The sequence below is a fragment of the Bubalus bubalis genome, chromosome 2 (assembly GCF_019923935.1).
Source record: "Bubalus bubalis isolate 160015118507 breed Murrah chromosome 2, NDDB_SH_1, whole genome shotgun sequence".
NCBI lineage: Eukaryota > Metazoa > Chordata > Mammalia > Artiodactyla > Bovidae > Bubalus > Bubalus bubalis.
The window spans coordinates 87260007-87287989 of record NC_059158.1 but is presented as its reverse complement, the minus strand read 5'-3'; the positions used below and the strand labels follow the sequence as shown (position 1 = coordinate 87287989).

Here is a 27983-nt window from a genome sequence, read left to right as displayed (position 1 = left end):
TATAAGTTTGTCTCTTTCTCATGGAAAAAAAAAGGGAACCTACTGTGTCTTCAGTGCTGGGTCAGTCCTGAATATGATTCCAGTTAGGATACAGCTCAGCTTCTCTTTTAAGAACTCCCCAATGGCAGTGGCTTAAACCAACAAGATGGATATTTTATTTCTCTTGTGTATGACAGTTCAAAGTATAAGATGTCCAGAGTCAATACAGCTGCTCCACAGGGTCAAGGACTTAGGCGTCTATTCCTGTCGTTCCACATCCCCTTGTTGTTCCACCATCCGGAAGTATTGCCCTCATCACAATGTTTCGGGTGACTCACACAATAAAGGAAAAGGAAAGGGGGGAAAAAAAGAGCTTGTCTTGGAAGTTACACTCACTGGCCTATGACCAGAACATAGTCACATGACCACATCAGCTAAAATTCAGGAATACTAGAAGAGCAGAGAATGGACATTGAGAAACAGTTAACAGATATGTTTCACATATGATCTCAGTCTTCAAAATAAACCTACAAACTATATATAAAAAACTAATACTCAGAGAAACTAAGTAAAAAGCCAGAAAAATTGCAGGTCTGAGATCTGAATTCAAAGCCTGTACTTTCTTTTCCATTCTACCTAGTAAAGTGTTAGGAGGAAATATATAATTGCTAAAGTCATTAATTTTCACAGTGTTGTATCATATATTTTCATATCACATTTTCACAGTATCATATCATCTCTTCTAGGACATACCATGTAACTTTATTCCACACTTCTTACTATCATGAAATGAATTGCCATGCTAACTTGTTTTTAATTTTTAAATCTAAGATATCATTTATGAGGAAAAATAAATCACTATGTTTGCCAAACAAAAGCTTCTGTACTTCGTATTTGTTTAGAAATGTTATCTAATCTTAAAGTTGACAAGGATGATATCTTGTCAGTTTAGTTCAGCTCAGTTGTTTCCCACTCTTTGTGACCCCATGGACTGCAGCACACCCGGCTTCCCTGTCCATCACCAAACTCCCGGAGTTTGCTCGAACTCATGTCCGATGAGTTGATGATGCCATCCAACCATCTCATCCTCTGTTGTCCCCTTCTCCTCCTGCCTTCAGTCTTTCCGAGCATCAGGGTCTTTTCTGATGAGTCAGTTCTTTGCATCAGGCGGCCAAAGTATAGGCTTTTCGGCAGCAGTCTTTCCAATGAATATTCTAAAGGAAATCAATCTTTTAGAATTGACTGGTTTGTTCTCCTTGCAATCCAAGGGACTCTCAAGAATCTTCTCCAACACCACAGTTCAAAAGCATCAATTCTTTGGCACTCAGCTTTCTTTATAGTTCAACTCTCACATCCACTCATGACTACTGGAAAAACCATAGCTTTGACGAGGAGGACCTTTGTTGGCAAAGTAATGTCTCTGTTTTTTAATATGCTGTCTAGGTTTGTCATAGTTTTCTTCCAAGGAGCAAGCAGCTTTTGATTTCATGGCTGCAGTCACCATCTGCAGTGATTTTGGAGTCCAAGAAAATAAAGTCTGTCATTGTTTCCATTGTTTCCCCATCTATTTGCCATGAAGTGATGGGACTGGATGCTATAATCTTAGTTTTCTGAATGCTGAGTTTTAAGCCAACTTTTTCACTCTCCTCTTTCACTTTCACTTTCATCAAGAGGCTCTTTAGTTCATCTTCACTTTCTGCCGTAAGTGTGGTGTCATCTGCATATCTGAGGTTATTGATATTTCTCCTGGCACTGTTGATTCCAGCTTGTGTTTCATCAAACCTGGCATTTTGCATAATGTGCTCTGCATATAAGTTAAATAAACAGGGTAACAGTATACAGCCTTGATGTACTCCTTTCCCAATTTGGAGCCAGTCCATTGTTTCATGTCCAGTTCTAACTGTTGCTTCTTGACCTGCATACAGGTTTCTCAGGAAGCAGGTAAAGTAGTCTGGTATTCCTATCTCTTTAAGAATTTTCCACAGTTTGTTGTGATCCACACAGTCAAAGGCTTTAGTGCACTCATTGAAGCAGAAGTAGATATTTTCTCTGGAATTCTCTTGCTTTTTCTAAGATCCAGTAGATGTTGGCAGTTTGATCTGGGTTCCTCTGCCCTTTCTAAATCCAGCTTGAACATCTGGAAGTTCTCCATTCACATACTGTTTAAGCCTCGGTTGGATAATTTTGAGCATTACTCTGCTAGCGTGTGAAATGAGTACAATTGTGTGGTAGTTGAACATTCTTTGGCATTGCCTTTCTTTGGGATTGGAATGAAAGATGACCTTTTCCAGTCTTGTGGACACTGCTGAGATTTCCAAATTTGCTGGCATATTGAGTGCAGCACTTTAACAGCATCATCTTTTAGGATTTGAAGTAGCTCAGCTGGAATTCTGTCACCTCCATTAGCTTTGTTTGTAGTGATGCTTCCTAAGGCCCACTTGACTTCCCATTCCAGGATGTCTGGCTCTAGGTGAGTGATCACACCATCGTGATTATCTGAGTCATTAAGATCTCTTTTGTATGGCTCTTCTATGCATTCTTGGCACCTCTTCTTAATATCTTCTGCTTCTGTTAGGTTCGTAACATTTCTGTCCTTTATTGTGTCCATCTTTGTATGAAATATTCCCTTGATGTCTCTAATTTTCTTGAAGAGATCACTAGCCTTTCCCATTCTATTGTTTTCCTCTATTTCTTTGCGTTGATCACTTAGGAAGGCTTTCTTATCTGTCATTGCTATTATTTGGAACTCTGCATCAAATGGATATGTTTCTCCTTTTCTCCTTTGCCTTTTGCTTCTATTCTCAGATATTTGTAAGGCCTCCTCAGACAACCATTTTTTTTTGCATTTCTTTTTCTTGGGGATGGTTTTGATCACCGCCTCCTGTACAATGTCATGAATCTCCATCCACAGTTCTTCAGACCCTTTGTCTATCAGATCTAATCCCTTGAGTCTATTTGTCAGTTCCACTGTGTAATCATAAGGGATTTGGTTTTAGGTCATACCTGAATTGTCTGGTGGTTTTCCCTACTTTCTTCAACTTAAGTCTGAATTTTGTAATGAGAAGTTCATGATCTGAGCCACACTCAGCTCCTGGTGTTGTTTTTTCTGATTGTATAGAGCTTCTCCATCTTTGGCTGCAAGGAATAGAATCAATCTGATTTTGGTATTGACCATCTTGTATTGATATCTTTAACCCCTTCATTTTAAAAGCAAGGAAAATCGAGGTCCAGAGGAGGCAGGACTTGCCCTTGATGTCAACACCACCATTGCTTCATCTCAAGTTTCGCAGGACAAACACTAGCCTAGGTCATCATCATTTCTCTGAGTAACTGTCAGTGGTATACTTAACAGTTGTCTCAGGTTTGCAGAGTTGTTCTGATCTGGAAGTTCAGGCTAGACAATGCACAAGAAATACATATAATCCTGGCCTGTTTTAGTGACGAATGAGTATTATATAGTACTAAAAACGTCTTTATAGCTACCAGGAACCTGTTTTAGAAAGGATGACTGCTATTTGATAGTCAAATAAAAGGAATGGGTGAAATCATTCCTACTTATAATTCAGAACCCAAATCAGATGACATCTGCCTCTCAAAGCCTTTCCTAAACCTCATAAATATTAGATGTGAGTATTCTGCTTTCCGAACTCTAGCCTTTAGATATATTCAGGTACTCATATATATTCTTTAAATTACAGCTAGTGGTGTCTTCATGGGGGTGGGTTTTGTGTCTGTTTTGTTCTCACAGTGGTGAGAACATCAGTGGTGCCCAGCCCAGGCTTTGTTTTTTGTTTTATTGAATGAAATATCCATCATGGCATCCTGGGAGAATATTTTGCAGCTGTAATAAGCAATCCTTGAACTAAGATTTTCAGAAACTTAGTCCTAGTCACCTCAGTTATAGCTTTGTAGCTATATGCGGGTCATTTAACTCCTCTGAGCCTTGTCAGTCAAATTGAAATATGAGTAATAAGAAATGAAGAACTGGTGGGAAAAAACTTCATAAAAGGCATGTAAAACTAAGGTGGCACTATCCCTAAAGCTCCTTGCTGCATCCCACACAGTGCCTTACGTGTATTCAACAAACACGTGCTTTACTTTTTCTCATTTAATTGGATAGTAATGGTATATATTTTATAAAATTAAAATTTGGCTCTTGTAGTCCATACATCTTTGTTGGAGCTGGGAAGTTTTACCAAGGGAAAATAAAATTATCACCCTTGTGCACGCTGACTTTCCTACTCCAGGACACTTTCATTATGCACCAAGGATCAATGAAAAGAGAAGGCAGCCTGATGCCCATGAGTTTTCTTAGTCCTTCCTACTGGACGAGCACCTGCTGGACCTGGAAGGTAGAACAGGAACTTGCTGCCCTCTCCATTTGCATCTTACGGGAAGTACCCAAAGGAAAAAAGGAAATACTGTCAGAGTAATAGAGGTGGAAATGACAAGACTACCTTGGCTTCAAGAGGATTGCCCTATGCTTTGTGTTTTGCCCACCCAGCTATAGTGTTGGGCATCAGTGAGTTAATCTCTTCCAGGTGTAAGTATAAGGAAACCAGCAAACCATACCCAGAAATAAATTAACACAGAAGGCTTTCCTGAAAATACATTTAAAAGAGTGAAGCCATAACTAAAAAGAGTGTTTCCACAGCAGAGGTAGCTCTAGCTTGGACCTTCTGGATTTGGGGGATGGTAGTGGCTATTAGGGGCTTCCCTGGTAGCTCAGACAGTAAAGAATCCGCCTGCAGTGCAGGAGACCTGGGTTCAATCCCTGGGTTGGGAAGATCCCCTGAAGGGGGGCATGGCAGCCTACTCCAGTATTCTAACCTAGAGAATCCCCACGGACAGTGGAACTTGGGGGGCTACAGTTCATGGGGTCACCAAGAATTGGACGTGACTAAGCAACTAAGCACAGCACAGTGGCCATTAGATTTGAGTTTGGACATGTTTATTATAAATAAAACCATTTCCTTGGAGTCCAGCAACTTTAAGGGATACCAAAATGTAATTGAAATGTGACTATCTCTTGAATTGTGAAATTAATTTTATACTTAACAAATGCTTTAAAAAAATAGAGGAACAAGTGGCTTTAAAGTTCAGGGTGTTAATATTTGAAATCTGTCCAGTTTAACTAGCTGGGTTCCAGAGACTGTTTCCTTTTTCTCTAGTCAGTGTCACTGATCTGACACCCAATTTTCTTCTTGGCTGTGAGATAGGAATTAAATGTATCATTTATTTAGTTGTATTGACCTGAATCATATCTCCCCAGCATACATTCTTACTTCAGGAAATAGAATGTGGAATTTACTCAGTAACTCTTCGTCGTGACATTTGTGTGATCTAATTCAAGGACCTGAAATGAAGACTCCACATGATTTACTTGCATATGATGCAGCTATTTTTAGTACTGTATTTACATTTTTATTTTTCTTATTTTTTTTTTAATAAATGAAGCCTATTTTATTACTTCAAGTGTTAATGATAAAAAAATTTCAGCACAGCTGTTGCATTTAAAAAAGTGAATCTACATACTATGTTTCTAGCTCGGTAAACAGATGAACCTGATGTCGTTGAATGACATAACAATTGAGCATTGTACAGTACATCTTATGAAGACCCGTAAATTAAAGAACTACTGGTTTAAAGTTAGTGATTATGAAACAAATATGTATTCATAGTTTCAGCTTCTTTTTTCTTCCTTGGCCATCAGGTGCTCCGTCCATTTTACGTTTCTGTGTTGAAGGTTTGGGTCCTCTTTTCTTCTTCTCTGCCTTCTCCTTTTCTTCTAGTTCCATATTTTCTCTTTCAATCAAGGTAATTAAGGTGTTACACCTCCTCTGGAGTTCCATTGCGGTTCTGGACTTTAGAAACCAGTCGAATCTGAACTGAGGAGAGTTGCGAATGCACTGCTGCAGCTCATCATACACGTTTTCTTTGTCTAATCCAAGTTTGTGAAGCATACAGATCAGGAAGCGGTCTTCCTCCTCAGTGTAGTTTTTCCCTTTGTTAGTACCATAAGATATTCTCAGCTGATGAAAAGGTGCTTTGTACCTACATTTTTAAAAACAAGAATGCACCTTCTTGATGGAACAGACATGCATTTTTCGATTCACAGACGCAAGAGGTGTGTAACAAAGAAGTTTCTTAGAAATCAGATCCAAACATCTTTTTTTTTGAAGGAAGAGAAACTTGAGTCCAAAAAGATTTAGTAGCCCTGAACTAAGGTCCCACGGTCAGTCAATGACGGAATAAAACAAGAAACTAGATGAGTTCCCAGTTCAAGATTCTTATTTGTCCCAGATTTTAAAATATAAGTGTGGTATACATTGACAGTTTATTATGACATCTGCAGTTTGTTAAGACAGTTTTAGGCAATCAAGCCACATAACTACTTATATTGTGTGATTTCTGTATGAGTGTATTATAGTATACTATAGTCCCTATAGCTCCCTACCCTTATTTTTCTTTTCCTGCTCATATACTTACTTTTAATCTCATGTGCTTTTTAAAGCCACCCTAAATCCTTTTTTGAATGATAATAGTATCTAAATAAATACTCAAAATGAAGCTTTGTGCTAATGCTTATTACTCTGTTTCCATAGTGTCTATGGTATGTTAAGAGATCCTGGCAATGTTAATTAATTATCTTAACAGTATTTCATCTTTTCCATCTATCAGAAGTAGCAATAAAAACAGACTTCTAACTGGAATGCCTAAAAAAGTATCACTTTCATTGCTTCAGGGCTTCCCTAGTGGCTCAGATGGTCAAGTGTCTGCTTGCAATGCGAGAGACCTGGGTTTGATCCCTGGGTCAGGAAGATCCCCTGGAGAAGGAAATGGCAACCCACTCCAGTACTCTTGCCTGGAAAATTGCATGGACTGAGGAGCCTGGTAGGCTGCAGTCCATGGGTTCACAGAGTCGGACACAGCTGAGCGACTTCACTTACTTCAATCACTTCATTCTTTCACAAGGTAAAAACACTGTGATCCCCATAATGTTGTTGTTCAGTCGCCAAGTCGTGTCCGCAACTCTTCATGACCCCATGGACTGCAGCAGTCCAGGCTTCCCTTTCCATCACCATCTCCTGGAATTTGCCAAAGTTCATGTCCATTGAGTCAGTGATGACTTCCAGACATCTCATCCTCTGTCGTCCTCTTCTCCTTCTGCCTCCAATCTTTCCCAGCATCAGGGTCTTTTCAAATGAGTCAGTTCTTCACATCAGGTGGCCAAAGTATTGGAGCTTCAGCTTCAGCATCAGTCCTTCCAATGAATATTCAGGGTTGATTTCCTTTAAAATTGACTGGTTTGATCTCCTTGCTATCCAAGGGACTCTAAGGAGTCTTCTCCAGCATCGATTCGAAAGCATCAATTCTTCGGCACTCTGCCTTCTTTATTGTCCAGCGCTCACAACCATACGTGACTGCTGGAGAGACCATAGCCTTGACTATCCAGACCTTTGTCAGCAAAGTGATGTCTGTGCTCTTTAACCCACTGCCTAGCTTTGTCATAGCTTTCCTGCCAAGAAGCAGTCGTCTTCTAATTTCATGCCACAGTCGCCGGCCACAGTGATTAGAGCCCAAGGAGGTGAAATCTGGCACTGCTTTCACCTTTCACCTTCTACTTGCCATGAAGTGATGGAGCTGGATTCCGTGATCTTAGTTTTTTTAATGTTGAGTCTTAAGCCGGCTTTTTCACTCTCCTCCTTTACCCTTAAGAGGTTCTTTATTTCCTCTTCGCTTTCTGCCATTAAAGTGGTATCATCTGCATATCTGAGGTTGTTGATATTTCTCCCAGCAATCTTGATTCCAGCTTGTAACTCATCTAGCCTGGCATTTCTCATAATGTGCTCTATGTGTAAGTTAAATAAACAAGGTAACAATAAACAGCTTTGTCGTACTCCTTTCTCAATCCTGAACCAGTCAGTTGTTCCATACGAGGTTCTAACTATTGCTTCTTGACCAGCATAAAGATTTCTCAAGATGGTCTGGTATTCCCATCTCTTGAAGAGTTTCCGTAGTTTGATCCCCATAATAAAATCCTTGAAAATTCTTCTTTACCAAGTCTAGAAAATGATGTAGGAGTGTGCTTAGTATCTTATTAAAAACTGGCTGATAGGATTGAAATATTACCTGGGTATTTAAGGGCATTGTGATGTATGGTTAGCTGGTTTTCAGCAAGTATGCCAAGGGCATTCAGTGGGAAGAGAATAGCCTTTTGAACAAATGATGCCAGGACAACTCACCAGCCACATAAACAGAAATGAATCTGGAGCCCTACCTCATACTGTCTTACACAGATTAACTCAATACAAATCAAAGGTCTAAATGTAAAAGCTAAAATTATAAAATTTCTAAAAGAAAATATAGGTGAAAATCTGTGTGATCTTGGTTGGATTAGGCAGGGGGTTCTTAGATATGAAAATCACAAGAACAAAAGAAAAAAGATAAATTGGACTTCATCAAAATTAAAACTTTGTCAAAGGACACTATCAAACAAAAAGATAATCTACAGAATGGAAGAAAATATTGGAAATTATATATATATATGCATGCACATACACACACACACACACACACACATATATGTATATATATGTGTATATAAAAGAAGGCAATAGCAACCCATTCCTGTGTTCTTGTCTGGTAAATTCCATGACTCTGGAGCCTAGCAGGCTACAGTTCATAGGGGTCACAAAGAGTCAGACACAACTGAGCATGCATGCACATGTGTATATGCCTTCCCAGGTGGCACTAATGGTAAGGAACCCTGCTTCCAATGCAGGAGTCGTAGAGATGCAGGTTCGATCCCTGGGTTGGGATGATCCCCTGGAGAAGGGAGGGCATGGCAACCCACTCCAGTATTCTTGCCTGGAGAACTCCATGGATATAGGAGCTTGGCAGGCTACAGTCCATGGGGTTGCAAAGAGTTGGACATGAATGAAATGACTTAACATGCACATACAGGCACATAACAGGCACATATGTGCATATATATTATATATATATATACACACATGCACATATAAAGTGGGCAAAGGATTTGACTAGACATTTGATGTACATATACACACATACACACATATATATGTGTACATATGTGTGTATATGCACATATATATGAAAAGTAGGCAAAGAATTTGATTAGACATTTCTCCAAAGAAGATATTCAAATGCCCAATAAGCACTGTAAAGATGCTCAACATCAAAACTGTGATGAGCTACCACTTCACATCCCATAGGATCCTAACATATTTTTAAATGGACAATAATTATTAATGAAAATGTGGAGAAATTGAACTCTTGGGCATTGCTTGTAAAAATATAAAATGATAAAGCTTCTGTGGAAATGGCTGTAATGTCTGTGGTAGTTCCTCAAAAAGTTAAACATAACTGTCATCTGACTCAGCAGTTCTGCTCCTAGGTATATATTTAAGAGAACTGACAACATGTGTTCACACAGATATGTATGAACAAATTGTAACTTTATTCAAAATAACCAAAAAGTGTAAACAACCCAAATATCCATTAATTGAGGAATGGATAAATGTAGTATATCCATAAAATGGAATATTATTCAGACATAAAAAGCAATGAAATACTATTACATGCTGCAACATGTTTAAAGATTGGAGATTTTATGCTTCATGAAAAAAGCCAGACACACTGGCATATACTTTATGATTCTAAACATTCAGAATAAGCACATCCATAGGGTCAGAAAGCAGATTAGTGATTGTCAGGGGTTACAAAGGAGATAGGAATTGGGACTAACTGCTCGTAGGTACAGAGTTTCTTCCTGTGATGATAAAAATATTCTATGATTAGATTTTGGTGATAGTTGCACAACATTGTGAATACAGAAAACCACAGAAGTGTATACTTTAAAATGGTGAATTTATTTTATATGAATTATATCTTAATGTAAAATATGGAAAGCAGGTATACTCAAAGATAAAGATGTTATGAAAGAGACTGATATTATGAAGGATTTCCAGTCATAAAGGGTGTGAAATAATTTGGTATCCCCAAAACCCCCTGTGACTGATAGACAACTTTGTCTATTCTGTGGCTTTCAGAGGATTAAGAGAAAGGCTCTGTGGTGTGGTTTTTTACAATTTAACAAGAAAAATCAGTCATTAGATAGATGATCCTCTGCTCAGAGTCAGGGAATGTCTTTAGAGATATAATGCAAATTGAGATGATAAAACTACATTACCTCCACTGAGGAAATTACCTGTAGTTCAGAAATAGCAGAGAAGTCAGAGAACTAATATAGAGTAGGGGTAAGACTGATGGGGTGTGATTTTTCTTTTTTAATGTACAGTTCAGTGGCAGTTTTCCCTAGATTTTGTGCTAAAATAAGAGCATTTTCACACATTTTAATTGCTGTGTGATAACAACAGTGTGAGCTTCATCCACAAACATTTATTATCTACTTAATTTTGCTCTAATTTCAGTATAGCAAGCATTCACCTTATAAGTGGAAGTAACTGTCCATTTAGTAAAAAGAAATCCCTTCTCACATTGCTAAGCCTGTTGTACATTTCTATAATAAAAGATTAATAACAAATGGCCTTTTATATTTTTCCATTTTTAACTTGAATTTATAGAATACCATTTGCAAAGTAGCATCTTTATGAACTGGAACCCTAATTGCTCCTTAAACATTCGTAAAGAATATTTCAAAATTGTAGAAGTTAAGGTTTTACAATATTCCAGGATTAAAATATCAGGATTTTATATGAGACTTTTTTGCTTTTATAAAGCTGTTTTATACGGGGACTTCCTTGCTGATCCAGTGGTTAAGAATCCTCCTTGCAATAAAGGGTTCATGAGTTCAATCCCTGGTTGGGGAGCTGAGATCCCACATGCCACAGAGAGCTAAGCCCACACACCGCAGTGACTGAAGCCTGTGGCTCGGGAACCCAGACGCCACAACTAGAGAGTCTGTGTGCTGCAGTGAAAGACCCTGTGTGCTGAGACCAAGACCTGACACGGCCAAAGAAATAAATAAATATACTTGTAAAAACTTTATAAGTACTTGATTCTGTAATGTTCATGATAAACAATACAGAACTGTCTTTGAGGCACATTTTAAAAATGATTTATACTACTTGATAGCTATCTAAATTGTTTGATTATTTTCCAGATCTGTTATTTACTTCATCATTTATAGTGATGCAACAGGACATAGAGGAATGGATAAAAACATTGGCGAGCAACTCAATAAAGCTTATGAAGCCTTTCGACAGGCATGCATGGATAGAGATTCTGCAGTAAAGGAACTACAGCAGAAGGTATGTGGTTTTAGTTGAAAGTTGTTATTTATCCTGGTGAATGGAATTTGAATCTTTTGCAATGGAAAAAATATTGTTAGAACTAAAGAAAGAACTTGAAGAACTAAAACGCAGGAATATATTAATAGATAAAATTTGAAGTTTTTATTTGCTAACTTTTTAGAGAATATTGTGACCTATGGAAAGAATTCATTTTAAGATAATTGTATTGAGGAAAGATAAGTATGTTATCTTCCATAAATAATTTTTAAGTAAAATGACAAACTAAAAGTCAGAGTATCACTATCTCATCTAGTTTTTTTGTTCATTTTTTTCATATTGTTACTTGGCTGACTGGAAGACTATACAGATTTTAAAATATCCTGGAACTAAATTTGTTATTAATTTATTCTTTAACTATAAGTTAAAAATAAACTATTATTTCAGTGAAATCTTTAATGTCTTACCAGAAGTTTCAGCTTTTTAAAACACTCCTGTTCACATAAAATTTCTGCTTAGTGTTTTCAGTTTCTAAAGAAAGTAAATTGGAAGAAAGGTATATCCAGGCAAAAATTACCTGGTTAAGTAGTTCCTAGGCATGTCTGTTAATGGTCCTTTATAAGGTTTTCACCAACCTACAGTAAAATGAGAAAAATAAGAATAAGGTAATGAACTTCCTATAATACTAAATTTATTCCATTTAAAATTCTATCCTTTATTCTGATACTGTTTCTATGTTTCTGTACTATCAGAATAAAGAGCAAAATTTTATCAACATACCCATTTGTCAAATGATGATCATAGAGTTTTTGTTTTGGTTTGTTTTTTTTCTTTCTTTTTTTTGCTTAGTTAGTATCATTACTTAGTGTTTTGGGAGTCCCCAGTACACCCAGACATTCTGCAATTCTCTAAAAGGATTCACAGGACATAGTACAACTGTCATATTCAGAGCTAAGATTTATTACAGAGACTAGTAAAGAAACACAGCCAGATCATTAATGGAAAAAGACACCAGGTGGAGTCTAGAGGAATCCATGTGCAGGTTTCCTATACTCTTTCCCTTCTGTGAGGAATCATACAGAGTGCACCCTCTCTCCAGCTTCCAGAAGTTCACCCAGCATATATGCAGTGCTTTGGCACGGGGAACTCCATTTGTGACTCAAGAGCTTGGAATATTTTTAAGGGTTGGTTACATAGGCACCCTGTATCAGAAGGAAAGTAGTTATTCACCATAAATCTCATGGTAGTCTAAGTAGGTTGGCACAGCACTTAGAATCTTATCACTTAAGAAATGTTTTCAAAGATTACATTCCCAGATGCCAGTCAAGAGGCCAGCCTTGCAAATAGGTCTCTCTGAAGATAAATAGCTTAAGGCCTGCTATGTTAAATTATTCCTGTAAGGCTGTTGAAAGTAGAGGATCTTATGTTGGTTCTCTCAATTAAAAAATTTTTTTTACTAGTCTGGTATTCTGAAGTCTTAAGAAATATGGTAGCCATGGAGTTCTTAGTTTCCTCCATAAGTATAGGAATACACAATTCCCTTTCTCCTTTCTATTTGATACAGCTACTGTAAAACTAGTGTTATACATACTGCACTCCATTTCCCAAAAATTATCTCTTTTTTTTTGTGATTCTCATGTTGATTTACAAAAGAATACTCCCAGTTACGTAGGTAAATTTAATGGTCTAGAGATCTTCAGTAGGGGTGCATAAGAGAAACAGAGATAGGATAATGACAGACACTTTCTCGATTATTGAAGTGAAGTTTAAAATTTGGATTTGTTTTCCTTTCCAATTCATGTATAAGGCATAATCACTTTTTAAAAAGAGTATCAAAAATTCCCAGCTTTTATTCTTATTTTCTCATTAGGTTCATTAAGCAACTTCAACAATGCTGTGCCTATTCTAGGAACATTAAGAAATATAGAATTAGGGAATAGGAATATTGAGATATTCTTGTGATAAGACAGAGACAGGTATTTCTCTATCTCCTGATCTTTCTGCCCTGGCCAGTAATAAGCAACTGAAAACTCGTATAATTCAATCTCTGCCGTGGAAGAAACCTTTATTCACTATGGCACTTATCCTAAAGAGGGGAAAGGAGAATATTTTTTATGTTTCTCAAAAATAAGAGAAGAAAAAATGTTAAACTCTAGACATTGAATTTATTTAAGAGACATTATTGAGTGTCTGCTATGTACTGAGCTCTTAATAAGGTTCTGAGAATACTGAAATAAAATACGGTTTATGTCCTTAAGGACTTTCAATAAGTAAAAAAGATCAGTAGTTATTACTGTAGCATGCTAAGTGCTGTAGTAGAGATCTGTACAGGATAACATGTGAGCACAGTGAAGAGGCACTTGACTCACTCTGGGAGGATCACGTCATAAGCCTACCACTAAGCCCACCCCTTGAGTCAAGATTAGGAGGAGCTGGGCAAATTAGGGAAGATGGATCCTGAAAGCAGGGGAGAAATATATATAGTAAAAACTCAGAAGTGAGGGCAGTACAGGAAAAGCAGCTGTGAAGATAGATTAGGGCCTTATCATGATGATTATAACTAAGTAGTTTTGTACTGTATTCTTATTCATTCAAAATATATTGAAGGACTTGATATGTGCTTTAGAAAAGTCTTCCTGACAGTGGGATAGAGGATAGATAGGATAGAGAGTAGTGTGGAATTGGCTCAACAAACATACTGGTGCTAAGCAGTGGTGTAAGATCAGGAGTATAAAAATAAGTGGCAACCATCAATTTGCACTTTATTATATATAAGTATATAATTATATACCTGTTAATATGCCATGCCTGTGTGCTTAGTCATGTCCGGTGACCCTTCGAACTGTAGCCTGCCAGGGTCTTCTGTCCATGAAGTTTTCCAGGCAAGAATACTGGAGCAGGTTGCCATTTCCTTCTCCAGGGGATTTTCCTAACCCAGGGATCAAACCTTCATCTCCTGTGTCTCCTGCATTGCAGGCAGATTCTTTACCCCTGAGCCATCGGGGAAGCCCACCTATTGATATACATATATTACATACATCATAAGAAATGCTGCACTGGGTGAAGCACTAGCTGGAATCAAGATTGGCAGAAGAAATATCAGTAACCTCAGATATGCAGATGACACCACCCTTATGGCAGTAAGCAAAAAGAACTAAAGAGCCTCTTGATAAAAGTGAAAGAGGAGAGTGAAAAAGTTGGCTTAAAACCCTGAATTTCTTAAAATTCAGAAAACTTAAGATCATGGCATCTGGTCCCATCAGTTCATGGCAAATAGATGGGGAAACAATGGAAACAGTGACAGACTTTATTTTTGGGGGCTCCAAAATCACTGCAGATGGTGACTGCAGCCATGAAATTAAAAGACGCTTGTTCCTTGGAAGAAAAGTTATGACCAACCTAGACAGCATATTCAAAAGCAGAGACACTACTTTGCCAACAAAGGTCTATCTAGTCAAAGCTACAGTTTTTCCAGTAGTCATGTATGGATGTGAGATTTGGACTATAGAGAATGCTGAGCGCCAAAGAATTGATGCTTCAGAACTGTGGTGTTGGAGAAGACTCTTGAGAGTTCCTTGGACTGCAAGGACATCCAACCAGTCCATCCTAAAGGAAATCAGTCCTGAATATTCATTGGAAGGACTGATGCTGAAGCTGAAACTCCAATACTTCGGCCACCTGATGCGAAGAACTGACTCATTGGAAAAGAGCCTGATGCTGGGAAAGATTGAAAGCAGGAGGAGAAGGGGATGACAGAGGATGAGATGGTTGGATGGCATCACTGACTTAATGGACATGAGTTTGAGTAAGCTCCTGGAGGTGCTGATAGACAAGGAAGCCTGGCATGCTACAGTCCATGGGGTCACAAAGAGTCAGACACAACTGAGCGACTGAACTGAACTGAATATTACGTTTCAGTTTACTAAAGAAAAATGAATGGCAATCATTTGGTTACCTCTGGGACATACAGGTGAAAATGTCCTGAATTGGAGATTATAGATACAGATTATAGAACAACAATTTCATTATAGTCCCGAGTGTGTACATTTCCGAATTATAATGTGTAGGGTGAAGGGATATTTGAAGAACAGAAAAGGAAGAGAAAGAAAATATGGCCAACCAATTGGTTGCTAGAGATTCAGAAATAGGTTAAGGAGTTTACTCTGAACATGAAGAAACACACATTCCTCTGAGAATTGGAGGGCACAAGAGAGAAAAATAGCTGCAAAGGAAAATAAGTTTGTATGGAAGAAGTGGAGATGGCAGGAAGTTTAAAGGGATTATCATGTATTACTTATATCTGGAATCCAAAAAAAGTCAAACCTGTAAAAAAATAAAACAGTAAAATGGTGGTTACTTGGGAGACAGAGAGAGGCAGAGAAGATTGATGTTGTTTAAACTTATAACAAGTAGTAAATAAGCCATGGATATCTAATGCACGTTATAATGAATGTAAACAGTAATATAAACAGTGATATTGTATAATTATTTAATGTGTTAAGTATGACTACAACAATAGTATTACAAAATAAATGTATCAAAGTAACTCACTATGCACCTTAAACTTACATAATATATGTCAAATTTATTCAATTTAAAAAATCAAACAAAAAAAGAGTGGATTTTCTTATGAGAGTCCGTTTTTTTTCCTGTGAAATACAAGATAAGATCATGTACTGAGTGAAATGATTTTAGGATTTTAGGATAGTCTGAAAGTGATAATAAAGACTTGAAAGCTTCAGTTAAGTGAGAGAAGAAAAATGTGGCATCCAGCCTTTATCATGAAGTTTTGGTGGTGTCAATCAATGTTTGCTGGTTATTCTTTCAGCAGCTTTCTTGATGTAGAAGTAATTGGACGGCCAGATCCAAGATTAAGAGATTGTAGAGTTAAAGTAAAAGAATTTTTGGTTAGGTGACCAGAAAGTACATACAAAAGCAATTAAGTTATGTGCTTTGAGATATAAGCTAAAATCAGAAAGAAGCTAATCCAGGAGGAGTCGAAGACTAAGAACAAAAAGAGGGTTTATGGATGAATTGTTCATGAAGCGAGAGGACAGATACAGAGGGAGTAGAAGAATGTGAGTTCAAAGGATGGATTATTGTCATTGAGCAAAGATTGATGTTTAGTATCATCTGTTTTCATAATGAGCCATGAAAGTGGATAGCTGGAACGAGATTGAGGAATTCAGGAAACTCTTAAATGAAGACTAGAGCACTTCTCCTAGAATGGTGGTAGATTTAAGAACATTTAGAGTGATATTGTGAAGGGAAGAGCAAAAATTCTTGAATGTAAGGAAATGACTAGTGTCTTGGAAGGTAACTGTTTTGAGGAGAGACTGGTATAATTAAAATACCTTGTGAATAGCTTTTTGCTTAAGTTTAAAGGAATAATGGCCCAGAAGTGGCAATAATGAAGCAAATGACTTACCTTTTTGTTCTCCTGCATCTAACTCCATTGCCCAATCCCTGTTTGACATAACACTAGACAGCTTTATATGAGGGGGTTACAGAGGCATCTATAATTATTAGGAGACAACATAATTACTCCCATTTTAATGTGAGATGCTAGACTTGCTAAAATTCAATTTTATTGGCCATTACATTGAAATAAGTACAATGAAATAAGAGTTTAGAAATTTGATCACATTCATTACTTTTTTAAAAAATTAACATTTTTCTAAAACATTTTTGTGAGAAAACATTTATATGTCCTTTTGACATTTTTTGGATTTTATTTTATGGAGCATTTATTTTTTTTAATTATAGACTCAAATGTACCAAGTGTAAATCACTAATTTCTCCTTATCTGTCTACTCTCAGAAGTGAGATTGAACTTTGAAAAGTTCAAGCAAGTTAGGTATTCTCCTTTCATAATCTTTAGTAATAAAATATATACACATTCTCAAACTTGTAGTATGAGAAGATAAGAACAAATATCACTTCCAAGATATTTAGCCTGGATAAATGGAAGATTGATGATACAGGCACAGAAAAAGAGAATGCTGATTTTGATAAAGGAACTTACTTGGTTTTATCTGATATTTTGAGTTCAAGAATTAGAAGATCATTGGGGAAAATTATCAGCAGACTATTGAGTTATGGGTCTTTGAAGTAAAGTACCAATTGAAAGTACAAATTTAGGAATCATCTTTGTAGAGATGATACTTGGAGTGATAGGAGAAGGACGTACTAAGGAGAAAGAGAGCAAAGGAAGAAGGGAAGCAAGAAAATAACCTTGGAGAAGTCACCTGGCCTTCTGAAAAGGCCCCAGGAGCTGTACTCTGAGTGAGCTTGGCTGTGCTTCCGAATGTTAAGCTTAAAATAATTGGTCTGTTGAGTGACATCAGCAAGGTGACAAAGTAGGAAGTTCCAATCCCCTGATTTTCCACAAAAACATCAAATAAACAGACCGAAAAAAATTTTCTAGGAATTTTGGAAATCAATCTGTGATGTATGGCAACAAAGCAAACAGTCAAAAAAAACCTACCTTGAAAATAGAGAAATTTAACAGCATTTTACTCACCCTTGACCCACCTCATCCCCAGTATGGCATTGTTCATTTGGAAGGAAGCAGCCTAGTTCCTGATTCCCTCAGGAGGGAAGAAAGGAAGAAGCAAAGTGGAACATTTTTGAAACATCCTGGCCAATCTGTTTATTACCCAAGGGACTGTTTTCTGTCTTAATCTGAATTGAAGCTTGGAGTTGGGAATGACTGCATAGTTTAGGTCTCAGACGGGCAACTGTGGAAAGCAGTGGTGGGCATCATAACATATGGAAACTGCGGGGAGGGGATTGCAGTGAACACGTGGTGCAAGAGATGCGGGAAAAGGAATATAATGGAACATCTGAGGGCCCGAGCAGAGACTTCCAAACAGCCAGGAAAAATCAAGAGGGAAAAAATCACAGAGAACCAAACAGGATACATACCCAGAAGATACTTGAGAAAACCTTAAACCTTTACCCTGGACTAATGTCAAGGTTAAAGGACCTGCTAATTAGTGAAGATCATCCACACGAGGTTGCAGGCTTGGAGAGGGACTGTTCAAACACCCAGTTTTCAACCATAGCAAAGCATTAAAAAAAATGAGAATGTGGCCCTTTCAAAGGAGAAAAATAAATTCCCAGAAACAGCCCCTGAAGAAATATATGCATCAGATTTACTAGACAAAGACTTTGAAAGAATTGTTGTAAACATGCTCAAAGAGCTAACATAAGGCAGAATCAAAGAGCTTAAGTAAATCAGGAAAGCAATAATATGAATAAAATGAGAAAATAAAAATTTTACCCTAGAGGTTCAAGAATATACTTGAACAAGCAGAGAAAGAATCAGTGAGCTGAAAGACAGGTAATTTGAAAGACTGGAATCCAAGGAACAAAAAGAAAAAAAGAATAACAAAAAGTTAGCAAAGCCTAAGGGAATTACAGGACACTATCAAGTACAGCAATATGCACTATGGGAGAAGAAGAGAGATTCTTTTGAAGAAGTAGATTATTAAATAAAGCTTCTCAAATTTGAGGAACTATATATATATATGCATATATATACATATATAAATCCAAGAAGCTCAACAGACTTCATGTAGGGTAAATCTAAAGAGCCCTCCATCAAGACAAATTGTAATTAAACTGTTGAAAGACAGATATAGAATCTGGAAAGCCTCAGGAGGAAAGGGACTCGTGTACAAGGAAGCACCACTAAGGCTGTCAGTGGATTTCTCAACAAAAAGCTTGCAGACCAGAGGGCAATGCTATGTTGTATTTAAGTATTAAGGTGGGGGGGGGGGGGGGGAACAACTATTAACCAAGAATTTTATATCTGGCAAGACTGTCCTTCAGAACTGAGGGAGACATTAAAATATTCCTAGACAAACAGAAGTAGAAGGAGTTCATTAACCCTAGACCTGACCTATAAGAAGTGCTAAGGAATGCCCAAGTTGGAGTGAAAAGGTACTAGAGAGTAACTTGAAGCCAGGTGAAAATACAGAACCCTTTGGGAAAGGTAAATAATAGACAAATATAAATATCAGTATTATTGTAATTTTGGTTTGTAGCTCTGCTTTTTATTTTCTACAGCCAGATTTAGAACAAAGATACAAAGATAATTTTAAGTCTATATTAATGGGTTTACAATATATAAAGGTGTAATTTGTGACATCAGTAACAAAGTGGGGTGCAGAGCTAGAAAATCTGAATAGGCCAATACCTAGTAAAGAAATTGAAGCAGTTACCAAAAAGTTTACAAAAAGAAAGCCCAGGACTTAATGGCTTCACTGGTGCTTTCTACCAAACATTCAAAGAATTAACACCAGTCCTTCTCATACTCTTTCAAAAATTTGATCAAAGTAGAATATTTCCTAACTCAATTCTATGAGGCCAGCATTACTCTAATTTCAAAGCCAAAGGCACTACAAGAAAACTACAGGCTGATATCCCGTATCAACAGTGATGCAGAAATCCTCAACAAAATACTAGCAAACCAAATTCAACAGTGTGATAAAAGGATTATACACCTTAACCAGTTATACACCTTATTCCTACATTGCAAGAATGGTCAAATCAGTGAATGTAATACACCACTCTAACAGAATGAAGAGGGGGACAAAAGCACAGGATCATCTCAATTGATGCAGAATAATTTACAAAATTCAACACCTTTTTTTTTTTAATGTAAAAACACTCAACAAACGGACATTATGTAACTATTACAATATATTAAAGGCTATATGTGACTGTTTATAATAGCCAGGACATGGAAGCAACCTAGATGTCAATCAGCAGACGAATGGATAAGAAAGCTGTGGTACATATACACAATAAAATATTACTCAGCCATTAAAAAGAATGCATTTGAATCAGTTCTGATGAGGTGGATGAAACTGGAGCCTATTATACAGAGTGAAGTAAGCCAGAAAGAAAAACACCAATACAGTATACTAACATATATATTTAAAAGCAGAGACATTACTTTGCCAACAAAGGTCCGTCTAGTCGAGGCTATGGTTTTTCCAGTGGTCATGTATGGATGCAAGAGTTGGACTGTGAAGAAAGCTGAGCGCCGAAGAATTGATGCTTTTGGACTGTGGTGTTAGAGAAGACTCTTGAGAATCCCTTGGACTGCAAGGAGATCCAACCAGTCCATTCTGAAGATCAGCCCTGGGATTTCTTTGGAAGGAATGATGCTAAAGCTGAAACTCCAGTACTTTGGCCACCTCGTGCGAAGAGTTGACTCATTGGAAAAGACTCTGATGCTGGGAGGGATTGGGAGCAGGAGGAAAAGGGGACGACAGGATGAGATGGCTGAATGGCATCACTGACTCGATGGACGTGAGTTTGAGTGAACTCTGGGAGATGGTGATGGACAGGAAGGCCTGGCGTGCTGCGATTCATGGGGTCACAAAGAGTCGGACACAGCTGAGCGACTGAACTGAACACATATGTATGAAATTTAGAAAGATGGTAGCGATAACTCTATATGCAAGACCGCAAAAGAGACACAGAGGTATAGAACAGTATTTTGGGCTCTGTGGGAGAAGGCGAGGGTGGGATGATCTGAGAGAATAGCATTGAAACATGTATATTACATATATATGAAACAGATCGCCAGTCCAGGTTTAATGTATGAGACAGGGTGCTCAGGGCTGGTCCACTGGGATGACCCAGAGGGATGGGATGGGGAGGGAGGTGGGAGGGAGGGTTCAGGATGGGGAACACATGTACACCCATGGTTGATTCATGTCAATGTATGGCAAAAACCACTACAATATGATAAAGTAATTAGCCTCCAACTAAAATAAATAAATTTTAAAAAAAAGAAAAAAATCTTGGCTTCTAGTGAACAGCCAGCCACTTGCTTCAGGCTATAAATAACCAGTTTAAAAAGAAATAAATAAAGGCTATGTGTGAGAAAACCGCATCTAACACAATACTCCATGGTGAAAGACTGAAAACTTTATTTTTCTGAGATAAGGAACAAGACAAAGGTGTACACGTCCACTACTTTTATTCAACATAGCACTGTAAGCCCTATCTAAAGCAGTCAGGCAAGAAAAATATCTAAATTGGAAAGGAAGAAGAAAAATTATCTCTCTTTGTTTGCTGATTTCTGGATCCTATGTATAGAAAACCCTAAAGATTCCATCAAACTGTTATAAGTAATAAATTCAGCAAAGTTGTAAGATATAAAATAAACACATAAAAATCAACGGCATTGCTATACATTAACATTAAACAAGCTGAAAAGGAAATTAAGAAAATTCCATTTACAATAGTATCAAAATGAATAATATACTTAGGAATCGACTTAACCAGGTAGGCAACAGACTTATACACTGAAAACTACAAAATGTTGCTGAAAGAAATTTTAAAAAGAGGGAGTTCCCTGGTGGCCTAATGGGTAGGATTCCAAGCTTTCACTGCCATGGCCCAGGTCCAGTCCCAGCTCAGGGAACTGAGATTTCACAAGCTACATGGTGTACTCAAAAAAAAAAAAGAACATTTGGGGGAAAGTCTGTGTTCATGGGTTGGACCCTTACCTTTCACCATATACAAATCAACCTAAACCTGCTCAAAGACCTAAATGCAAGAGCCAATACTGTAAAGCTCTTAAAAGAAATCATAGGGGAAAGGCTTCATGACATTGGATTTGGGAGAGGGTTCTTAGCTATGGGCTTCCCTCATAGCTCAGTTGTTAAAGAATCCACCTGCAATGCAGGAGACCCCAGTTTGATTCCTGGGTCAGGAAGATCTGCTGGAGAAGGGATAGGCTACCCACTCCAGTATTCTTGGGCTTCCCTTGTGGCTCAGCTGGTAAAGAATCCGCCTGCAATGCAGGAGACCTGGGTTCAATCCCTGGGTTGGGAAGATCCCCTGGAGAAGGAAAAGGCTACCCACTCCAGTTTTTTGGCCTGGAGAATTCCATGGACTGTATAGTCCATGGCGTTGCAAAGAGTCGGACACTAGTGAGTGACCTTCACTTTCACTTTCTTAGCTATGACACCAAAAGCACAGACAGCAAGAGGAAAATTATTAAGTTGGACTTCATCAAAATTAAGACCTTTGTGCATCAAAAGACACTATCTACAGAGTGAAAGGCAACCCAAGGAATGTGGGGAGATAATTGCAAAATCATGTATCTGATGAAGGGTTGATACTTAGAGTGTATAAAGAACTATGCTCAAAAACAACAAAAAACAACCTAATTAAAAAATCGACCAAGGACATGAATAGACATTCTCCAAAGAAGTTATACAAATGACCAATAAGCACATGAAAAGATGCTCGACATCATTTTTCAATCACTCGGCCATCGAGTCCAGCTCTTTACGATGCTAATGACTGTGGTCCGCCAGGCTGCTCTGTCCATGAGACTTTCCAGGCATGAATACTAGAGTAGGTTGCCATTTCTTCCTCCAGGGGCTCTTCCCAACCCAGGGATTGAACCTGTGTCTCCTGCATTGGCAGGCAGATTCTTTATACCACAGAGTCACCCTGGAAAGTGAAAGTGAAAGTTGCTTGGTCGTGTCCGACTCTTTGAGACACCATGGACTATGCAATCCAATGGAATTCTCCAGGAGAATTGGTCCAATCCATGGACTTGTATATGGTGAAAGGTAAGGGTCCAGCCCATGAACACAATCCAATTCCATGGTCCAATCCATGGACTTCTCCAAGCCAGAAAACTGGAGTAGGTAGCCTTTTCCTTCTCCAGGGGATCTTTCCAAGCCAGGGATCGAACCCAGGTCTCCCGCATTGCATGCAGATTCTTCATCAGCTGAACCACAAGGGAAGCCCAAGAATACTGGAGTGGGTAGCCTACCTGGGAAGCCATCATTAATTCGACATCATTAGGGAAATGCAAGTTGAAATCACTGTGCTTAGTCGCTCAGTCATGTTCTGACTCCTTGTGACCCTATGAACTGTAGCCCACCAGGCTCCTCTGTCCCTGGGATTCTCCAGGCAAGAAAACTGGAGTTGGTTGCCATGCCGTCCTCCGGGGGATCTTCCCAACCCAGGGATCGAACTCAGGTCTCCCCATTGCAGGCAGATTCTTTACCATATGAGCCACCAGGGAAGCCCAAGAATACTGGAGTGGGTAGCCTAACCCTCTGCAGGGGATCTTCCCAACCCAGGAACTGAATCAAGGTCTCCTGCATTGCAGGCAGATTCTTTACCAACTGAGCTACCAGGAAAGCCCTGAAACCACACTAATCCCATTCCCATTGGGATGACTATTATAAAAAATAAATTAAAAAAAAAAGTATTGGTGAGGATGTAGGGAAATTAGAATTCTTGTACATTGCTGATGGGAATGTAAAATGGTGTATCAACTGTGAAAGATAAATGATGTTTCTTCAAAACAAAACATAGGATTATTACCATATAGTCTAGCAATTCCACTTCTGGATAGATACCCAAATGAACTGAAAGCAAGGATTCAAAGAGATATTTGTATGCCTATGTTTGTAGCAGCCTTATTTACAGTGGTCAAAAGGTAGAAGGAACTCAAGTGCCCCTCAGTGGATAAATAGATAAACAAAATATACATACATTTTGTATGGTCCTGCTGCTGCTGCTAAGTTGAGTCAGTCGTGTCCAACTCTGTGCAACCCCATAGACGGCAGCCCACCAGGCTCCGCTGTCCCTGGGATTCTCCAGGCAAGAGCACTGGAGTGGGTTGCCATTTCCTTCTCCAATGCATGAAAGTGAAAAGTGAAAGTGAAGTCGCTCAGTCATGTCCAACTCTTCGCGACCCCATGGACTGTAGCCCATTAGGCTCCTCCGTCCATGGGATTTTCCAGGCAAAAGTACTGGAGTGGGGTGCTATTGCCTTCTCCTACATTTTGTATATGTATATACAATATGCAAAAAGACTATATATATATAATGGATAGAATAGTTGGTTTCAAAGAGACAGAAAGTAGTAGAGTGGTTCCTAGAGGCTGGGGGAAGGGAGTGGGGAATTCATGTTGAAAAGGACAGCATTTCAGTTGGGGAAAAAGAAAAAGCTCTGGAAATGGATGGTAGTGATGCTTGTACAACGGTGTGACTGTACTTAATGCCACAGAACTATACAGTTAAAAATGATTAAAATGGCAAATTTTATATGCTATATTTATTTTACCAAACTTAAAAAAAAATCTATTACTAAAAATTTAGCATAGGTTCTCTGTGTTTTGCTGCTATTAGCCTGTCATTCATTAGTTTATACTTGCCCACCCTTGACCACTCAGCTGCCCGCACTCCAGGCCAGTTCTCACAGCGTTTCTTCTAGTTCACTTCAGTTTAAGGTTCAGAAGCTCCTCTGTGAAAAGTCAGTGTGCTGCATCCGTTTTAGAACATTCTGTCAAGCAAAGACATCCGAGTATTCCAAATCAATAAAGGAGACAAAGACAAATACGACAGGTAAGTGATTTTTAAAAAATATTACTAGCTAAAATTACAAAAGCAGCACATGCTTATTGAAAAAAATGCAGATAATCTAAGATATACAGAGTATGAAGTGATGGTCCTCTCCCTCTTTCCCAGAGGTAACCACTGATAATAACATACCTTTATCCTTTCAGAATATGTGAATCATATCTTTTCAAAAATGGAGTTGTGCTAATTTGAAAAAGGTTTTAAAATTTTAAAGCTATGTTTATCTTCACCATCATCATCACTAAGATTTATTGAGGCTTATGTTTGGCAAAGTGTTACAGTCATCTCATTTAATTATTATATGGCTCTTATGAGTAAGTTGTTATTTAAATTTTTCAAATGAAACTGAAGTGCAAAAAGGTGAAATAACAAGCACTCCACTAATTAGTAGAACTATGATTTGAAAAAAATTGCTTGACCACGGATTTCATATCTATAACTTCTTTGCCTAAAATCATTGATCGTCTTTCAAGTTCACACATATAAAACTACCTTATTCCATTTAATAACTGATTGTATCTCTTGTGCTACCTCTTCCTTAAAGCACTATTTTTCCATAATGTTTCAGACACCATATTTGATTTTTCTCATTCCTTTTTGGGTTGCAATTCCTCATTTTTCTCTGTAGGTTTATTCTCTACCACCAGGCCACTAAATATTAGACTTATTCAAGCCCTTCGTTGTATCTTACTTTATATTCTTGTATAAGCTATTTCATCTTCTATGGCTTCAGATACTTAAGACAGTAACTCCTAAATTTATCTCCGTACTCCAGATGTACCCTCTGAGCTCTAGATCCATATGTGTCATTGTCACTTAAAAGCCATATTTTACTGAATGTCAGACCTGAGCTTATACATCCTCTTATTTTTTCCCACCTATACCATATTAAAAGAGTAATGAGTCTTATAAGCTGCTGTGTGGAATAATAGTGCCTTTTATTTATCCTAAATTATCTCACTTAAATTTCCAAGGATGATTGCTGACACTGCTACTAATGTCCTGTTGGTCATCAAGTATATTCACTTTCCCTGGGACCTGAGAGGTGTTCTTCTCGATACCAAATTTTCCATTGTTATACCTAGACACTGCTGCCACCATGACATTAAATTGTTTGTCTAAGGACCTGAGTCTTTATGAAAACTTGACTGTTTTTAGCTTTTCTTCACAGGATAGCCTTTATCCTCAGTCAGTTCAGTTACTCAGTCGTGTCTGACTCTGCGACCCCATGAATCGCAGCACGCCAGGCCTCCCTGTCCATCACCAACTCCCGGAGTTTACCCAAACTCATGTCCATCGAGTCGGTGATGCTATCCAGCCATCCCATCCTGTCGTCCCCTTTTCCTTCTGCCCCCAATCCCTCCCAGCATCAGGGTCTTTTCCAATGAGTCAACTCTTCACATGAGGTGGCCAAAGTATTGGAGTTTCAGCTTCAGTATCAGTCCTTCCAATGAACATCCAGGACTGATCTCCATTAGGATTGACTGGTTGCATCTCCTTGCAGTCCAAGGGACTCTCAAGAGTCTTCTCCAACACCACAGTTCAAAAGCATCAATTCTTCAGCGCTCAGCTTTCTTCACAGTCCAACTCTCACATCTATACATGACCGCTGGAAAAACCATAGCCTTGACTAGGTGGACTTTTGTTGGCAAAGTAATGTCTCTGCTTTTGAATATGCTATCTAGGTTGGTCATAACTTTCCTTCCAAGGAGTAAGCGTCTTTTAATTTCATGGCTGCAGTCACCATCTGCAGTGATTTTGGAGCCCCCCAAAATAAAGTCAGCCATTGTTTCCACTGTTTCCCCATCTATTTCCCATGAAGTGATGGGACCAGATGCCATGATCTTAGTTTTCTGAATGTTGATCTTTAAGCCAGCTTTTTCACTCTCCTCTTTCACTTTCATCAAGAGGCTTTTTAGTTCCTCTTCACTTTCTGCCATAAGGATGGTGTCATCTGCAATGACCATACTAAAATGCCAGGTAATCCCAGATAATACTGAACCAATTGTATTCTTTTTGCTCCTTCAATCCTTAAATTCATATTACTTCATAAAGCAGAAAGGAGAATTAACTTTTTATGAATAAGTATATTTTATAAATGTCACATCCTTTACATGTAAATATGCCCAGCCCTACAAAGTTGGCATTATTAGCCCCATTCTCAAATGAAGAACCTGAGACTCAGAAATAAATCAATATTGCAACATAAGTGGCAGAATCGATACTGAAACTGAGGTTATCTGACTCTTCTAAGTTCACAATCATTATACTAACCTAGTTAAATTACAGCCCTTTCCAGGTATTCCATCTGTTTTCTTCCCATTGCTACAAATAACAAATGCTTTTTCAGTAGCTCTTGGCCACATAAATAGAGAGTTCAAAGGAGAGTTCTGCTGGAAGGACAATTTGGAAGTCTGTCTAACTCTTTGGGACCACATGGACCGCACTGTCTCCTAGAGTTTGCTCAAACTTATGTCTGTTGATTCAGTGATACCATCCAACCGTTTCATTCTCTCTTGCCCCCTTTTCCTGCTCTCAGTCATTCCCAGCATCAGGGTCTTTTCCATTGAGTCAGCTCGTCATATCAGGTGGCCAAAGTAGTGGAGCTTCAGCTTCAGCATTAGTCTTCAATGAATAGTCAGGGTTGATTTCCTTGAGGATTGACAGTGATTTTGGAGCCCAAGAAAATAAAATCTGCCACTGTTTCTGTTTTTTCCCCTTCTGTTTGCCATGAAGTGATGGGATCAGATGCCATGATCTTTGTTTTTTGAATGTTGAGTTTTAAACCAGCTTTTTCACGCTCCTCTTTCACCTTCCTCAAGAGGCTCTTTAGTTCCTCTTGGCTTTCTGCCCTAAGGGTGGTGTCATCTACATATCCAAGGAGAGAGTAAATAGCAAAAAGAGGATCTTGGCAGAGCTAGATAGACTCATGTGAGTCTGCTGCTGCTAAGTTGCTTCAGTCGTGTCCGACTCTGTGCAACCCCATAGACGTCAGCCCACCAGGCTCCCCCGTCCCTGGGATTCTCCAGGCAAGAACACTGGAGTGGGTTGCCATGTCCTTCTCCAATGCATGAAAGGGAAGAGTGAAAGTGAAGTCGCTCAGTCGGGTCCAACTCTTCGCGACCCCACGGTCTGCAGCCTACCAGGCTCCTCCGTCCATGGGATTTTCCAGGCAAGAGGATTGGAGTGGGGTGCTATCGAATCTAGTCATGGTGATTATTCAAAGGGCTTGGGCATTGCAGTCAGGCTAACCTGGATTCAAATCCCAGCTCTACTTCCTACTGAGAAACTTTGAGCAGATTATTTTCT

General features: G+C 38.5%; 1 protein-coding gene across 6 annotated transcripts in view; it reads left to right on the top strand.

The window, feature by feature from the left end:
- TANK (TRAF family member associated NFKB activator) overlaps positions 1-27983 on the top strand; it is a 97918-nt gene that overhangs the window by 33814 nt on the left and 36121 nt on the right. For all 6 annotated transcript variants that reach the window (XM_006074295.4, XM_006074294.4, XM_025275988.3 and 3 more), the window contains one exon: positions 11132-11279. In XM_006074295.4, the coding sequence (XP_006074357.3) occupies positions 11181-11279 (99 nt within the window). In that variant the 5' untranslated portion in view covers positions 11132-11180. Of the gene's footprint in view, positions 1-11131; positions 11280-27983 lie in introns of those variants that run through there.